The sequence below is a fragment of the Zalophus californianus genome, chromosome 10 (genome assembly GCF_009762305.2).
Source record: "Zalophus californianus isolate mZalCal1 chromosome 10, mZalCal1.pri.v2, whole genome shotgun sequence".
NCBI classification, from domain to species: Eukaryota; Metazoa; Chordata; class Mammalia; order Carnivora; family Otariidae; genus Zalophus; species Zalophus californianus.
This window is the reverse complement of record NC_045604.1, coordinates 4,439,997-4,458,904: the sequence shown is the minus strand read 5'-3', so window position 1 is coordinate 4,458,904 and position 18,908 is coordinate 4,439,997. Positions and strand designations below refer to the sequence as shown.

General features: G+C 44.5%; 1 protein-coding gene across 1 annotated transcript; it reads left to right on the top strand.

Annotated features, from left to right (window-relative positions):
• The first annotated feature begins 7,336 nt into the window (after positions 1-7,336).
• LOC113933692 (C-reactive protein) lies at positions 7,337-9,710 on the top strand. The gene is given in 2 exon segments (XM_027614096.1): positions 7,337-7,494; positions 8,106-9,710. Coding segments are annotated over 2 exon segments (672 nt in total). The 5' UTR covers positions 7,337-7,430; the 3' UTR covers positions 8,714-9,710.
• Positions 9,711-18,908: the final 9,198 nt, after the last annotated feature.

Sequence of the window (18,908 nt, the reverse complement as noted above, 5' to 3'; positions counted from 1 at the left end):
CACAATCTACCAAATGAGGGTGCAAAAGATACAACCCTTACAAGATCCAGAAAATTTATTCCCAGACTTAGCCTAAGAAAACAAAACCCTTGGGGCACCTGGGTGGCTTAGTTGGTTAAGCATCTGCCTTTGGCTCAGGTCGTGATCTCAGGGTCCTGGGATCGAGCCCCGAGTAGGGCTCCCTGCTCAGTGGGGAGTCTGTTTCTCCCTCTCCCTCTGCTCCCTCTGCTCCCTCTGCCCTCCACCCCCTGCTTGTGCATGCTGTCTCTCTCATAAATAAATAAAATCTTAAAAAAAGAAAACAAAACCCTTCATGGTCATATGTTTTAGGAATTGTGTAATGAAAATGGTGTCTCCAGTTTCTCAAAAACATGACCTGCCTCCAGTCCTGGACTTGCTGATCCGTGACACCAGGCAGGTGCTACTGAAATGGGATCTCTCCAGCACTAACAAGACAATGAAGGTGGGGATGACAAAAGCCCCTCATGGATCGGAGCCCTTGTGACAAATGCCCCTGTAAGCTGGCATGGGAGGACATAGAGAATGCTGCTAGACACATGCACACTGGAAGGGGTACCTTCCAGCTGGTAGAAACCAGAGAGAATATTATCCCTGGTCACAAAGCCAACATCCAAGGAGACATAGAACAAGATGAAAGGAGAACCTCGCGTGGTTTTCACACAGGGGACCCACAGCAAAATTTGTCTAAACAGATACCAGTCTGGTGAGAACCATGAACTCACCAGTCTGTGAGGCTGGCTTGAACAGCAGGCTCACAGGGCTTCTGTCTGTGTTCTACCGCATGGTTTCCCTCCTCGTCACAAATGACACAGAAGACATAGAAAAAGGAAAACAGTGACCATCTCTGGGAGGAAAAGGGTCAATAGCAAACAGAAGTACTCATAACAAATCTTTACCATAATGGCTATTACCAAGGAATTAGTTTACACACAAATTTTCTCCTGCTAATCTAAATTTAGAAAAGAAAAAGACTCTCTCTACTCTTGCTCGCAGCAGACCCTGTAGGCGGAGACCCAGGAGACTGACTTGGTTAAGAATTCTTACTTTCTGCTGGCTCCTGTCAGAGTCCCCAGGGTCCCCCAGCTGCATGGGGGACAAGTCTCACCCCGGAGCAAGAGTGTCAGCCAGTGGAGAGCCCCACGATGGGCATCAAAACTGTAGGGGAGGAAAACTTTTTCCTTCTTCCATTCTAGGTTCTTTGGCTGGTCTAATAATTAAAGTGACATGAGACAGATTAACAAGAGGAAAATAAGTTTAGTTTCATACAATGGGTTCCTATAAAAATATGAGACTCAAAGAAGTGACCAAAGCAGGCAGCTTTTATGCCTGGTAGCCAAGGAAACAAAAAATTCATGAAGAATTGATGAGAAAAAGCATTTGGACTTTCGATAGCAAATTAGTGAGGAAGTAACAAGGCTTGTTTATACAGTCTTCTTAGTCCTAAATTTTCTACCTCTGGTAATAAGGATGCCTTCTACTTTCCTGGTGCAGGGAGGGTACCTTTCACAAGGGAGACTTATTTCCTGCTTTCAGAGGGACAGAGGAGGTTCAGAGTGTCCTTGCATTGGCTCTTTCTTAAGTAACTTTAATTCAAAATAATTGCTACGCCAAAGTGGCATCTTTTGGGGTGGCTTATTCTGCTCCCCTTCAAAAGTTAGTAGCTCTAAGGGTTGTCATAAGAATCAACAAGATCACGCATAGAAAGCACTTCATGTAGTGCCTGGCATGGAGAAAGCTCTCCAAACAGTTTCTGCTGTTATTATCATTAAGCTGCATTGCTGTATATCCCTGAACATAGGTTCACTATATACCATCAAAGTATAGTGTGGTGGAATTAGTCTGAGGTGACAGCAATCAAAGGTTTTGCTAAAGATTAGGTTCAGCATATTAGGAGGATGAACAGCAAATCTTTCAAGTAATTATTTATGAATATTGAGTCCCCTAATTGCCTTTTGATAACTATTTGGAAGCATACAAGTTAAGGATATATTCTTGGGTAAAAATGTGAGTGCAAATACTCTCTGTTGTCCAATTAGGGCAGATCCATATACCCTGACATTCAGCTAAGCAGAAGAGAGGGTTGACACTTTTTTCTAGTTAAAGAATCCAGTCAGGAGATATGTCTTAATTATAGAAGACCATCCCAACTCTCCAGGGACGGGAGCTGAGCTAATATTTTCCTCAGAATTCAATTACTGTTACTTTACTACACATAGTTTAGTGGACAGCCTCTGGCCCTAATAATTTTAGCCAGGAAAATTTTTACAGCTGATACTTGCATTTAGTAAACATTAAAAATTCTCAATAAAACTTTCCTGGAATGTTTAAATTTAAACAATTTAGCTCACTGGTAGATACATCTATGTAATTTTGGTAGAAAATATATCCCAAGGTAACTGACACATTTGTACTGTATAGAGTTGTCAAACGTTATCCAATTAAATGTTGGGTGACATCTGCCAAAAAGGGTGATTTTAGTTTGGGTGAGTTGGTTCTAAGCAATTCTTTTTCACAGTAAATGGAAAGTAAGATTAATTGTCCACTGAGGCCACTTCTCATTGATGTTAATAAAGCGATGTCATCAGCACTGGTTTTCCTTTATAGTAGGAATCATGCATCCAGTTTGTCCAGTTGTGGAATCAGGCATTAAGGCTGAAGTTAAAAGGACAGAGGGCCAAATGATACCTAAATCCTGCAACAAAACTATCATAGAGGGCTTTCCATGAGAAAAAGGAAGTGAACTATACAAAGGGCCCGTGCATAGTAGACAATAAACATTTTTCTTTCAAAAGGGCGGGGTAAGGAGAATAGATTTATATAATTCCATCCATGGGAAGGAGCTTAGGTCCCACAGAAGCAGTAGTCCAGCCCCTGAAGAGATACTGCAACACCTTTCCAGGCCAAAGAAGAGGGGGTAGCTCAATCATATATGTCAGAGATTGTAAATGTAAAATCATAGGGAGATGCTGGAGGCTGCTACCTGATAGGACACTTTCTTTGGGGATGGAAAGTAGCCATGTTGACAAGAGTCAGGGCCAGGCCTGATCCCAGTGTGAGCACCCATGGACGTGCAGATCAGGTACCAAAAATCTCCCCGTGTCCGGCAGAAATAGTAGGCCATTGGTCATGGTGACAAGCCTTGCATGGCCTTCAGCCAGATGAGTGGATGAGGACCCATCTCTGAGGTCCATCCAGGGCCTGGAGGAGGGACTGCAGGCTGCCTCAGAAGTGGGGTTGGGGCCTGATGGAAATGGATTTGGAGTCCCAGGCAACAAAGCAGTTTGGATGCTAAGTATGTGAATTTTTCCCCCATGCTTTTAACCCCCCCCCCCTGGTTTGATGTGCAAGGGTTGACAAAAATAGCAACTGACTCCAGATCCTTAAAACATCAACAATAACAGCGGCAACAACAATACAAATACCCAAATCAAGCGCCCCCAGTATAGATTTCTGATCCGTAGAGTCCCAGAAGTGTTGCTTTGATTTCTGAATAGCTGTATCTGAGATAAGCAACTTCTAGGCTCGGAGGCGGGATTTCTTCCCTGCAGTTCCCCGCCTCTGTCGCATCCATGCACCTTGTCACTTCTCCTGCACCAGGAGGTGGCCTACATGTGCTTGTGAGCCTTCTCCTTCAGTAAACGCAGACTCCTAGCTCAAGTTTCCTGGATGGCCTGGCTAGGTTGTGGCCTGTGGACTACAGGCATCATCACCACCTGGGGTATTCATTATGAGTGTAGATTCATTGACCCCAACCTACTGGATTAGATGCTCCAGAGTTAGATCCCAGGAATCTGCAATTCACAAGCTCAGTTGCCCAATATGTTTTTGGAACCCTCACTTTAATGTCTTCCTGGCAGCTCAGATGTCTTATTTGGGGGACATGACTGGCTCCCAGTAAGCTTAAAGGCAGGTGGTCATCTTTAAAGAAGGATCTAGCACATCTTGACTCAGGTTATCCCTTAGCCTACCTCTGGTGCATTCTTTGAGAACCCATTCAGTAAGACCTCCTCTACCCCACATCCTTTTGTACACTCAGATGAGTGATCTCATAAACTCCCATTCCCAGGATGATAATTGCTTAATCATTCAAGGCAGAGTCTTAAAAATGTCTTTTGAGGACTGCTTACCACATTCCGGGCACCGTTTGAAGTCCTTTACGTATATTTATTTGTTCCATGACAATGCTATGAGGTAATACTATTTTATAGTCCTCATTTAACAGATAAGAAACTGTGGTCCTAAGAAGTTAATTAACTTCCCCAGGGCTGGGATGGAACCCAAGTGGTCTGCTGTGGGGGCCATGCTTTTAAACTGCTCCTGGCAGCACAGGCTTATCCTCTGCACTCGTGCGGCTGGTGGAGGAAAGAGGGTATGGGGATGTGGGCATGCTTCCTCATGGGAAAGTCTCTCCATGCATCCAGGCTGTTGGCTACCATTTCTGGGGTCCTGGCAATCTCCCTGGCTTTCATTTTCTTGTTGGAAATGTGTCCGGCAGAAACAGTAGGCCATTGGTCATGGTGACAAGCCTTGACAAGTGTAGGAGAATGGCTTGCGCATAAAAATTCTGCTCTGCCTCAGCATCAACACAGACATTAGGCAGAGTATGCCCGTGACACCTTGTCAAAGTTCTGTGACTTGGAAACCCCCACCTTCTCTGCCATGTATGCTGGTAGACATAATCTCATATCCTGGGAAGACTTTACCCAGGGCATGGAAGCATATGAAAAATCCTCGAGGCCAGTGATTCTCAACTTGAGATGCTTGTATTGTAATGTCTGGGGGGATTTTAACAATCCAGTTGCCCAGGCCACACCACAGTTGACTACAGCAGATAGTCTGGTGGTGAGACCCAGGCAGCAGAATTTTTAAAGATCCTTCAGTGACTGCAACGTGCAGCCAGTCTCTACCAGTGCGGGCTGGGGAACCCTGGTTCTAGGCTGAGTGATAGCTTCGGGAAGACAGCTGTTGTCTCTGGTTGTGTGGCTCTTTCTCCCTGTTGTGCCCCTTGCTTCCTCTTTCTCTCACATTACAGTGGCTTCTGTTTGAACTGGGAGAGCACACCAAATGCGTTATTCAGGCCCTGGAGTCTAGCGTCTAGCTGCTCCAGGATTAAATAAAATGATAGCCCTATGTTTACCATCCAACAAATTTTTACTTATTCAGTAGACTTGCACTGTGATAACAAACATTCTGTTTGTCTTAGAATGTTCTTCTTTTCCCACAATTGATACTTTGGATCGCTGCAGTTTGAGGTGTTTGTCTCATCCCCTGGAACTTGAAATCGGGGAGAAACCAAAGTGCCAAGGTGTGGGGAAAGGCTGAGATCCTTCAGGGCTTTTATTGGAGCGCTGTGAACTGTAGGAGAAAGGGAGCAGAGAGCTTCCAAGCAAACACATCTGAGGCTGGAGTAAGGGTCGCGTGGCATGCAGACTTAACTGCACCTCTCCCCTAATGAGGTTCATGGCCGCGGTCAGACCCGGTGAGCAGTCACCATGCTGTCCAGCAGGTTACTGGAACCAGAAGCTGATTTTGAAACACTCACTGCAGAGGGCTTAGAGTCCTTCTTCCTTGTTCTTTCTCTTCTCTTTCATTGCGTTAGCCCACCCTCTCCCTATCTCCATGTCTCTCTATCTCACTGTTTTTCAATGTTAAGCCTTGTTCAGAATATCCATTTTGGAGATCTTTCTGACAATGTGCTGGGCTCCTTGAAATCCATATATTTCCATAGTATCCACTCATCCTACTGGTACTTGCATTCTTTGGACTCACCCGGGGAGCCCAATGCAAACAAGAAGGCAGTTTGAGCACAGGGAAAACACCTCTTCCTTCTGGGTCCCAATCTTTTACTTATTATATATATTTTTCTGTTCAAATTATGCATCTATCTTTAATTGGGCAAATGGTTAAAATAAGAAAATGTTTTGAAGCCAATCTTAAAATTTAAAAATAAGATGCAAAAATTTGGGGGGAGGGTCATTTGAAAGCAAATTTAACTGCATATTATTTTTTTAAAAAGATTTTATTTATTATTTGAGAGAGAGAGAGAGAGCGAGAGCGAGTGCACTAGCAGAGGGAGTAGCAAAGGGAGAGCGAGAGGGAGAAGCAGACTCTCCTCTGAGCAGGGAGCCTGATGCGGGGCTCGATCCCAGGACCCTGGGATCATGACCTGAGCCGAAGGCAGACACTCAACCGACTGAGCCACCCAGGTGCCCCTTAACTGCAGATCATTAAAAACAAAAACAAAAACAAAGTTTTCCAGAAATGTACTAACCATATGTAATGGTCCCATTACTTTGTATGTTTGGAATAAGCTACCCACATGATGGTTGGTTCTTCCAGTTGATTGAAAAATAACCCTTATTACCAATTTTTCCTTGAATATCTATGGGAAAAGTCATGATGAGACCATGACGAATAAGCTCAAGATTCTTTTCACATGAAATTATAATGTTTTATATAGAAATTATGTACTGCAAAATACAAAATCAGGATGTCATACTGATCTTGTTCTCCGTTCTAGGTTTTTTGGGAGTAAAGCTAAATAGCCACAGTCAGACTGGGTATCCTGTTGATAAAATGAAATAGTAGTTTTGGAGCTTCAAGAACTACTGATCTCCATTCTCCCTTTCCTTGCTTCTTCATTAAATGCATACACACACACACACACACACACACACACACACTTCGTTTTAGAAGTCATGTAACCACCTTACAGAAATGTTGTTAATGAGGGAAAAAGCCCCTCATAATTTCATTACTATGTTAAGAACACTTATTGTTGGGGGTATTCCTTATAGATTTTTTTTTCAAGCAAGTTACTTCTTTAAAAAAATAGTGTATAAACAAATTTATGTTATTTGTTCTCTTTATAGTCTCATAAGCATTTTTACAGGTTGTAGCATAAAAGTCACAACTCGCATTGTGAATGGCCATCCATTCTATGGAGTGGATGTAGATACATATGGTTTCCTTCAACATGCCCCAATTTTCTAATTTCTCTCTCCTAAGTAATGTCATGGTTGTCTTTGTGAGTAGAGCCTCCTCTGCCCCCCAGGCCACTGCTGATATTTTAGAGCATTTCCCAAGACTGGATTTCCAGAATGTGACTGTTGTAATTTGCCAAGCACTGCCACACAAGGCTGTTGGAGCAACAGCAGGCACTGCAGAGTCTCTAATAAATAACCCGCATTGATCTCTCATTTTGTGATTTATCTTGGTTTATTTGCTCTTCGAGCTTTGATTCACGGCTCCATGGGGAGATTTTGGAAAATCATTTACCCATCAGCTGAGGCACACTGACTGTAGCCCATAAAAGGTCAAGGGGGAACAGACCCAAGATGGGAATCTCAGCCGCTGATCTTTCCAGGGCGATAACCAGATTCTGCACACGGTGACCACAGGGAGGAAACATGGATAAGTTGTTGCTGTGTCTCCTGGTCATCGTTAACCTCACTGGTGCTTTTTTCCAAGGAGGTAGGCAATTGAAAAATAACCTTGCTTCAGATGGTCACTGAGTTCTTGTCTCTGGGCTAGACTCTGCAAAGCCACAGGGAAAATGGCCAGCATGGGGGAGAGGTGGTGGTCTGGGGATGAGGGCGATCTGGTTTCTAAATCTGTTCTATCCATACATACAGAGAGAATACATCTTCGTGGCCTGACAAACTGTTAAAAAAGAGACCACTGGCCCCAATGGAATCATTGGGTTAAGCCCCACATCAGCAAACCAAGACTTAACACCTAACCTGACTGAAGGGCCAGCCTCCCCTTGGAGTGTAACCTTTATGCAGTCAATCTGGAATCACCTACTCAGCCCTAGTGAGGTCGTCCGCCTGAGAGCAGTCCTTCCTTCCCCCATAGGAAGGTGACTGCCTGAAATAATCTCCTCTTTGCTAGAGACATTTTCTTCCTGAACCTTCTGTGACACAGCTCCTCAGAGCTCCTTCCTATCTGCTAGATGGGGTGCCGCCTGATTCGTGAATCAGTGACTAAAGCCAACTAGATCTTTAAATGTACTCATCTGAATTTTTTTTTTTTAAACATAACTCAGCTGCTGACACTTTCTCTCTCTGTTTTCTATCCGACAGACACATACAGAAAGGCCTTTGTGTTCCCCAGAGAATCAGATACATCCTTTGTGACCCTGTTTGCTCCGGTGCAGAAGCCGCTGAAAGCTTTCGCCATGTGCCTACAAGCCTACACCGCCTCGTCCCGCCCTTAGAGCCTCTTCTCTTACGCCACCAGGGCGCAGCACAATGAGATCCTTCTCTTCAGGGAAAAGCTTGGCTTATACAGCGTACCTGTGGGTGGATCTGACATCTACTTCAGGGTTCCTGAGACCTTTTACAAACCAAGGCACTTCTGTGTTACCTGGGAGTCCAGCACGGGGATTACAGAGCTCTGGGTGGATGGGAAGCCCATGGTGAGGATGAGTATGAAGAAGGGGTACACTGTGGGGGCAGGAGCAAGCATCATCCTAGGGCAGGAGCAAGATTCATTCGGTGGGGGTTTTGATAGCAACCAGTCCTTGGTGGGAGACATTGGAGACGTAAACATGCGGGACTACGTGCTGCCGCCAGATGGTATCAGCACCGTCCACGCTGGTGGGGTCTTCAGCCCTAACTTCCTGAACTGGCAGAACCTGAAGTATGAAAAACGAGGTGAAGTGTTCCTCAAGAACCAGCTGTGGTCCTGAGCTCCTTTTGTCTGTGCTGAAGTTGCCTCCTTGGTGGGGGGAGGGGGCTCACACCTTACATTGCCCTGTCCCTGGCTCTGAGGCGTCGCTTTCCTACACATATGGCTCTGGGGCCTTGGGGGGCCATATTTACCTCTGCCTTCTCTTCCCTGTTTTCCTCAGCACAAGGGACAGTGCAGGGAAGAGGGGCTTTTCATAGAATTACCAAGCCACACCCAAGGCCAAATAAATCTGATTTTTGGGAGTGGGACCCAAGCATCAAAGGGATTCCAGTATTTGGTCAAGGTAGAGAGCCATGCGTTTTCAGTACGTTTAGGAGCAAGTGAGCCAACTTTTTTTTTTTTTTTCTCCTGGAAGACGGCCTGTGTTTACCTGCAGCCCTGCTAACATTTGCATTTCCCTTTAAAGGGAAACCCACCCCCTTTGACTGTGCTTTAAAGAATTAACTGCATAATCCAGGAGGAGAGTTTTTCAAGCATTTTGACCCACCGTCCATTAGGATGTGGTCATTATAAGTTAGAATGATCTTTAATTCTTTAATCCTTTCAATTTGAAGATTTAAAAATCTAAAAAGTGTTTTGTTGTTGTTTCTGTTTCATTTGTTCTATTTTTTCTTCAGGACCACCAGTTCTCATTGTGTGATATATCTATTACTTCTCCTCCTTGTCTACCATCACACAGAGCACTCTTACCTGTGTGCCTCGTCCTTATAATGTGAGCTTTCACTTTTTTAAGCCTTTCCTCCGCATCACTGATTCATTTTTCCCTTTGGCATATTGGGATCCTTCCTATTTCTGATGCCACTGAAAATCCCACAGTGCGTTTTAAGCCTGTCTGGAATTCCTTCTTGGATTTAGTATGTTCTTTCAACACTCACGTTTCATCAAGTCCCTGTTTCCTTCAATTTGCTTGAGAGCATCATGCCGCATCAGATTTTCTAAATGTTCCTGTCATTAATCTTTTTGAAATAAATCTTTTGCATGCCTTAAATACTGTTCTTTTATGTCTTAGTACTTTTCCGTCATCCTGCTGCTCAAGGCTAGCATGAACCCCTGCCGGCTGACCTGGCCACAGTTAGACCCTGACAACCTCAGCTGGCCACCTGGGGACTCCTTTTCGTAGGAGGAGGTCCTGGCCATACAGCACCCACCCCAACAGCCTGCAGCTCCCCGTCCAAGTGACCACCACCACCTCCCCCAGTTTCCACCAATCGTCCCACACTGTCATAGGTGCACTTATTCAGTCATCTGTGTCTTCATTTCTCTATCAGTGGACTAAGGAATGCTGGAGAGGACATAATAGCAGCTTGATTCAGCAAGACCAGGTCTTGGATTCTTTTGGAGAACGGTCCTAGGCAGGGGAAGGTTCCATCTGCCTCTGACAGACTCCTCCTTTTGGGAAGAGGAGGGGCTTGTGCTGATATCTCTCCCAAGTCTGACATCCACTGGTCCACAGTTCAAGGTCAAGTGTCATATGCACATGGCAGCTTTCCCTGGGGCTCTGGGACCCTTCCCTCTCCACCAGGTGAGAAGTAAGTAGAGGCTCTCCTTGCTGAGTTGTCTCGGAGCTTAGATCTGGGGGAGGGGGTTTCAGGAAGGCCTTTCTTCCTTTGGATTCCAGCTGCATTCTTGGCCCGCTGCAAGACAAGCCTGGTGCTGTGATCCTTGTTTGAGTCCTATCTCTATTTCTCATTTCCTTTAGAATGTGCAGGAGAGGAAACGAGGTTGTCCCCTCAGAGCTCTAAATGCCACAAGGAGAGAAAGCCGCTCCTTCATTGAGAGGTCTGTACTTTCTCCACCTACAGTGGCAGGAAGGGGGGTTGGTAGGACTCCAGGCCTGTTAGAGCAGTAACAGAATGGTGGGCGGCCTGTCACAGGGGATGGGGCTTACAGCTGGAGCCAGTGCAGGTTTACCCAAGGGTTCCGACTCTGGAAATTGAGATGTTCCTCAGGGGCTGGGGCAGGTTCACCTCAAGGTGGTGAGATTGAGCCCTCTGTTGGGCTCTGTGGTCAGCAGGGAGTCTGCTTGAGATTCTCTCTCTCCCTCTCCCTCTGCCCTTCCCCCTTAAAATAAACAAACAAACAAACAAACAAACAAATAAATAAATAAAATCTTAACAAAAAATAAAATGGGGATAATGTAGGGGCTCATTTACTGGCCCATAGCTAGTGCTTAAGGCAGGCTATCTGTGATTTGCTAATAGTCCTGTTAGCTTGATCATGATTGTGGATTTCAAAGACCCAGCCTCTGGATCAGAGACCCAGTAGGTTGAAAGGATGCAGCCATGAATAGATCCAGAAGAAGGGGGTCTCTAGCTCTGAGGGCGATGTGTCAGCTTGCCATGGAGAAAAAATCATGGACACAATTACAGACTTACGGGACAAGAGGGCGCCTTTGGAAGGTCTGTCCCAGGGATGCTGTGGTTTCAGGAAACAAGTTCACTCAGAGGCAGAATGAAGAGACAGGGAGAGGGGAAGAGGCTTCTGAATTTGGCAGAAGACCCTCACTCAGATTTTTAGGAGGATATCAGAAACTCAGAGGGGAGGAAGTCAACCTAAAAAGACAGGCCTTATGCTACAGTGAAACCACCAGGAAATGGGAAAGGCGAGGGAGTTCGGTGACCCGTCTGCTTGGGGCCGCAGGACAGAAGGCCAGGGTCGGTGGGCAGCTGGTCTCGAAGGGCAGAGGGTCCCTTGAGAAGGGGGTGTTACAGGGAGCAACACAACTCAAACTTCTAGGGCAAAGAGGTGATAAGGCAGCGGTCTCTGTCACTGAATAGCCTGTCACTTTGGGTCTGGAAACTCTAATCTGAGGACAGGTGGTGGTCGGGGGGCACTGGGCTGGAGGACACGGGGGTCACCGCCGGACCCTAGGGTAAAGGCGCTACCTACAGCGTCACCGACCCTTTGCTGGGAGGTTAGGCTCAAACAGGAAGCATCTCCACACAGGCTTCCCTATTGCCATTAAGCAGAGAGAAGGACCTTCCCAAACATAAGGGAGAGCCACCCCCTTCTACTGAACAGCCTGCACTGTGTTCCCGAGCCCCTAGAATACACTGGAACGTGCTCTCTGGCCCTCACGGCTCTGTGTTTTCTGACTTGTGCCCCCTCTGTCCTCCTGCCATTTTGCCTGTTCATTTCCTCCACAAACAGGTGCCAAATGCTTGTGGTGTGGCGGGCACTCGCTTCAGATGCGTGGGACAAGCAGGAAAGCCACAGAAACAAGAGTGACGGAACCACACACACAGATGCGGTCTCAGTCACCTGGGACTTCGATTACAGCAAATTTACACGTGTGATATGTTTCCACAAGGAGCTGGCATGTGCTCTTTCTCCAGATCCTCACATGGCCGGTTCCATATCATTTGTTTTCTTGATCTGTTCTTAGTTTCTAAGCAGCTATCACTACTTGAAAAAAATTAGTGGTGCGGGTTTCAATATTGTTTCCTCTCCCACTAGACTGCAAATTCCACGAGAGCAGGGACATTATTGCCTATTGTATTCCCAGTTTCTATGATGACTCATAGTATGTTCTCAATAAATATTTGATGAATTAATTAATTCTAGAGAAGGCAGCAGTAGGGAAGAAATGGTCCGGATGCAGCTGAGGATGGAGAGATGCATAAAGAGTGGGATGTTGTGAGCCCATAATTTTGCTCATGGGATGGTCTGCTGTGCGTGACTGTAAACTTGCTCCTTACACAAGGGAAGGAGTGGCTGGAGTCCGCACTGGATTCTGCATGATGCTTCTGGGAGTAAAGCAGGTAGGGAAATGGAAATTAAAAAAAAAATATTAAGAAGGGATGCCTGGGTGGCTAAGTCGGTTAAGCATCAGCATTTGGCTCAGGTCATGATCCCAGGGTCCTGGGCTGGAGTCCCACGTTGAGCTCCTTGCTCAGCAGGGAGTCTGCTTCTCCCTCTACCCCTCCCCCTGATTGTGCTCTTTCTGTCTCTGACAAATATATAAATAAAATCTTAAAAAATATTAAGAATAAATGTTGGAGTAGGCAGTTAGTTAGGGTCTAACAGGAGACCTGGAGGTCTGCAACAAGGAAGCCATGGCCAACTATTGGGAAGGTCCTGGCAGCCGTCCACAAGAATCCGGATCAAACCAGACAGGCCCAAGATGGCGGATGCCATGACAGGAAACCCCTGACCAAACAAGGAAGAAAAAACTCGAAACCCTGCTTCCTGCCCCAAGTAATAAATATTCTGCCCCCTAGTTAACAACTGTCAATAAAAGATAGAAACCCACCCCGCCAGGGCACACTGCACTCTCTCTCTCTCAAGCTTGGCCGTTCTCCTCTCTCGAGAGTATACGTTTACCTTTAATAAACTTTCCTGCTTATGTAACTTGTCCACTGTGCTGTGTGTCTGTTCTTGAATTCAGTCTCCTGACAAGACCAAGAATTTCTGAGACTCTTTGGGGTCTGGTTGGGTCAAGGCCCCCAGGGCCTGGGGTTTCCCTGGTTTACCCGGCAACGTGAGTAGGGCAGATAAAGGGGATGAAGGGTACGCTTATCTTGATGTGCACTGAATAATGCATGGAATTGTTGAATCATTATATCGTACACCTAAAACTAATAACACTCTATGTTAATGATACTTCAATAAAAATAAAGAAAAAAATGATAAGAATAAGTGGGGTAGACAGTAAGGGGATCAGGTAGCTTCAGGAGAAATCTGCCTATTGCAGATGTGCCAATTGCACACCATTACCAATCTCTCAATTTTTCAGAGACAGAAGTGTTTCAAACGCTCATTACCACAATAAGAGGCAGGACACAGATTGGTGAATGTCCCCCATGGACATTGCAGCACAATGAACTTCTTGACAGGAGGGTGATTTCTCCCAAATGTGTGTGTGTGTGTGTGTGTGTGTGTGCGTGTGTGTAAGGCTTGTGCTTACTCTTTAATGTTGAAATTTGGCTAGAGTCTCTTTTGTTTTTAGATCAAAGTATAATGAAGGAGAACAGAATATGCCACCTCAAAGCACGCCTTTTTGGCATATTGACTCTATTGAGCTGGTTATTTCCAAGAAACAGCAAATATAGGAGACACTTTGAAAACAGAGTAGAAGTGACCCTTATTGTAAGAGACATTTGCATTTATGAGGGGAATCTCCATTCATAAGGGTGTCTCCCTCTCTGTACCCGGAAGAGGGGGCTGACTCAATCTCTAGACTCTCTTATCAGTTGGAGAAGGTCAGGATGATAGAAATGTGCTGAACAACCTCACTCTTGTTCACTGTGCTTTTCCTGGTGACTCCCCACCCCCAAGGCCTTCCTTTGTCTTTAGCTGGCCTAGGTATTTAAATTGATGGCTTGGGCCATTTTCGAGAGAGTTTCTCAGTTTTCCTGTCTGTCTTCCACATAGACAGGAGGAACACCTGTTATTAAGTTTCTATTTGTTTTTTTCTCCCATTAATCTGTCCTTTATTGCAGGGGGTCTCAGCCAAGAACCTAGAAGCGTAGAGGGAAAATTATTTTGCCTCCCCTACAATAACATACATATAAAAAAAGGGCACAGATCACAAGTGTATCGCTTGATAAAATTTCCCAAGGTGGAAAATTCCCACACCAGTATGGACTTGTAGGTTACTTTTGGTTCCATTCTACCGTATAGCCCCTTCACCTGAATGAGAAGGGTCCTTGTCAGCATCCATTTCTTGTTCCTAAGCTCAAAGGGAATGTTTTCAATAATTTGTGGTGAAGCATGATGTTTGCTCCATGTTTTTTTTTTTTTTAAGTACCCTTGTATCTTTTTATGGCAAAAGAAAGTTCAGCCGTGCAAACAGGCCTTTGTAAGGATAATAGTCTTTGGCCTGTTCTGCTAACATTTTTCTGGGCAAGCTCACAATCCTTTGGCACTGTCAACTACTTTGACAGGCAATACGTAATCTGATGGAAGGATAAGATCCTTTGCCCTGGCTTATTCTTCTGTGGGTGAGTTTGAGAGTGGGAATGGGGTCGAACCCACAGTAAAGAGCTTCTAGTATTTGTAGGACAGTCTCGTTTCCTGTTCATTCCCCCCACCAGGTGACCCTGTACTTTGGCTCCCCCTGAGCACCTAGCCTAAGTATTTCTTCGTTCCAGAGGCCCTCTCTTACGGCTGCTTCTTCCCCAGGCGAGACTAGGGGAGGAGGGTGTGGAAGGGAAAGCTCGGTAATTGGCCTGACTGTACGCACTTCCTGTCGTCAGCTCTTTGTCTCCGGTGTAAGCACTTAGTGTGACACTATTGCTTATGGCTGAAGCTGATACCTGGAGGGCCAGTCACCCTCTCGGGCAATGTGGGGAAGGGAGTAGAAGGCCCAAGTGGATGACTGTTTCCTGACACTCTCCCAGTCGTGCAGCCTGGCTCCCTTTCGCTGGAACCTTCTTTCCTTTCCCACTGGGGCTCAGTCACCCTGTCTTCCCAAGCACTTCTCCCACTTGTTGTCCTGGAATCCAGTGGCCTCCCTCTCATTCTGGTGGCTTTTCCAGACTTTGGTTCAAGGGAGGGAGCCATGAGTCCACGCTAGTTTGTCATATTCTACCGAGCTGTCAATCTCTCGAGGAGGAAACTTAACAGGAGAGTCACGAGATCCATATGAAGGAAAGAGGAGTGTTACTGAAGGACAGGACATGAATAAATTGAAGAGATGTGTCATATTTTCTGGATGGGGAGACTTCATAGGTTAAAAATCTCCGCCATTCCAAGATGTCAATCATTCCTAAAGTAATATACAAATTTAGTTTAATTTGACTAAAATTTCCAGCTTATTTTAATCAAAGAAAATAAATCTGAAATTGACCTTGAAGAATAAATGTGTGATAAATGGCAAGAGATTTTTGAAAAAGAAAAAACTTAGTGAGGGGAACTTGTTTTTTTATTTTTTAATAGAGAGCAGAGCTTACTATCTCTAAAGCCACTAGAATCGAATCAATATGGCATTTGGATAGGAATTGACAAGAGACCAGTGGAACACAAATAAGAACTCAGAGACAGATTGAAGTATATATGCATTTTAGTGGAGGAAAGGTAGTTTAGACAATAATTAGTGTTGGAGCTGCTGTCTATCCACTTTTTTTAAAGGTTTTATTAATTTATTTGACAGAGAGAGAGAGGGCACACAAGCAGGGGGAGCAGCAGAGGGAGAGGGAGAAGCAGGCTCCCCGAGGAGCAGGGAGCCCCATGTGGGGCTCAATCCCAGGACCTGAGCTGAAGGCAGACACTTAACTAACAGAGCCACCCAGGCGGCCCTGCTGTCTATCCATTTGAACTAAAATAAAGTTAAATCTTAACTTTGTATAAAATACAAAACTAATAATTTGAAGGGCTAAATCTTTACATATAGAACAACAAAACATCAAAACATATTAAAAATTTTAGGAAAATACGTGTAAAATCTCGAGGTCATGGAGACTTTTCTGAGCAATGCAGGAAATCCATGGCTACTATAAAGCCCTACGGAGGCCAAAGTCAATATAAACAACAACAAATACCAAATGGCAAACTGGGAGAATATTCCCTCTCCTCTCTTCTTCTGTGTGTGTGTGTGTGTGTGTGTGTGTGTGTGTGTACCTCCTTTGGGGGTAATATCTTTAATATACTAAAACGGCTTACTAATAGATAAGGAAATAAATTAAATGTTCAGCCGGTTACATGTGACAGGACAGTCACAGGACATATATTGCAGATGGCCAGGAAAGATCTGAAATGACCCTCAGTCTTACTTGTAATCCAAGAAATGCAATTTAAGACAACAAATTATTGAACACTACATCTGCAGCTAATGATGTACTATATGTTGGCTAATTGAATTTAAATTAAAAAATAAAAATAAAACAACAACAAAAATAAAGACAACAATAGTATACTACTTTTTAAATGTTACTAGATTGGCAAAAAAAAAAGTTGTTGATATCCAGTTATCACTGAGTTATGGGGAAATAGGCCGTTTTGTGCAGTTGTGCTGGGAGTGTAAAAATGAAGCTTTTTGGAATTTAATTTGACAGCGCCTGTTACAATTTTGAGATGCTCATATTCTTGGAGCCAGTAATTCTGTCCATAGAAACCTATCTTGCATCAGTAAGATCAAAGTTTATGAAGAGATATGTAAAAAGGTACTCATTACAGAGCACTCACAACAAACATTTGGAAAAACACAGGTGTTCATCAACAGGGATTGTTGACAATGGTTGAATAAATTATGCTGCAGTCATACCACAGAATATCGTGCAGCTCCTAAGAAACAAAGAGACAGATGTACGGCTCAGGAAAAACGTTCAGGGAAAAAAGACAGTTGCAGACCAGCTTTGCAGCATAATTCCATTTTGCGACACAAAGCCATATTTATGTCTGTGGGCAGATAGATAGTAGGCAGATAGATAGACAGACGGATGGGTAGATAGACGGGTAGATAGATAGATAAAAGGTCAATCTGTAAAAAGGCAAGATAAGTTGGGAGAGACTTGTTACAATAAATAGGTGGAAGTGGGAATTCTATTACTTTAATATAAAATCTTTGAAGTGATAAGATTGTGTCAGTCAGGATTGCATGTAGGAAAGAGAAACCATTCTAAATATTTCAGGTGGGGGGGGATTTAATACAGGGAACTAAGTGTTCACAGAGTCTGTGGGAGAACTGAAAGAGTATGCCCTTGGCTAACCTCTGGGAGTGGGAATGAGTCCTAGGACGACTGGAAGCCATGCACGGGGGTCTCCAGCGAGGCCCCTGCTGGAACTCCAAGCTCAAGAACGCAATCCCCCCTCACACCTTTTGGTGTGAGGCAAGAAGAGGCAAGAAGAGGCAAGGGGGAAGTGGGTGAAAGTGGTCAAAGGGTATAAACTTTCAGTGATAAGATAATTAAGTTCTAGGCTTGTCATGCACGGCATGGTAACTATAGTTAAGAATACTGTATTGTATTTTTAAAAATTGGTGAGAGAGTAGATCTTCAAAATTCTGATCACAAGAACAAAACTTGTAACTATGTGAGCTGATGAACGTTAACTAAAATTTTGTGGAATTGTTTCTCACTATACGCATATATCAAATCATTAGGTTGTATACCTTAAACTAATATAAAGTCATATGTCAATTATATCTCCGTAAAATTGGAAAGCAAACAAACAAATAAACAAAACCAACTAAACCCCCCACGATCCCATAGTTACTATTCCAGGTCAGAGAGTTAAAAAAAACAAAAAAACCAAAAAAACAGTGGCAGCCTTTTCTTGCTCTCCCAGCACCCAGAGGACTGCAGAAGGGGCACTGGGGACACTGTCTCTAAGAAATCTCTTATCTCCATGATTTTGTTAGCCAGCAAAATCTATCTGAAAGAGGGAGGAGAGAGGCCTCCACCTCAGTTCCACTTTCCAAACTTCATGTAAGTTCACTGAGTTGGCAGAACATGATTCATATCCAGAATCTAAGCTCAGGGGAGCCAGGGACATGTGGAGTGTAGCTTCTCATCCTTCCAACAGAGAATGTGGCTGGAGATCGAGTGGAACAATCCACAGGGTCCACCATGGGGGTTATGCACCAAGTTTACTTTGTTGTATCTTCCAATGTTTTGATACGGGCGCATGCTCATAATGCGTTTTCACTAAAAAGAATAGACATCAAGGGGCGCCTGGGTGGCTCAGTCGGTTAAGCGACTGCCTTCGGCTCAGGTCATGATCCTGGAGTCCCGGGATCGAGTCCCGCATCGGGCTCCCTGCTCAGCAGGGAGCCTGCTTCTCCCTCTGACCCTCTTCCCTCTTGTGCTCTCTATCTCTCATTCTCTCTCTCTCAAATAAATAAATAAAATCTTTAAAAAAAAAAGAATAGACATCAATATCCACTTATCCCTTTTTTTAAAAAGATTTATTTATTTGAGAGAGAGAGAGAGTGAGAGAGATTGGGAGAGATTGGGGCAGAGGGAGAGGGAGACAAGCAGACTCCCTGCTAAGCGTGGAGCCCGATGTGGGGCTCGATGCTAGGACCCTGAGTTCACGACCTGAGCTGAAATCAAGAGTGTGATGTTTAACTGACTGAGCCACCCAGGCACCCCTCCCATTTTTTTATAAGGAAAACACGCACGTAACACAGATACATGTGCATGAGCTTAGAAAGATATAAAAGAGATTCAAACAAAAGACAATAAAAGTGGTTTTTCTTTTTTTTTGAGGTGACGGGATTACAGGCAGTTTTAAAAAAAATCATTGTCATTTTC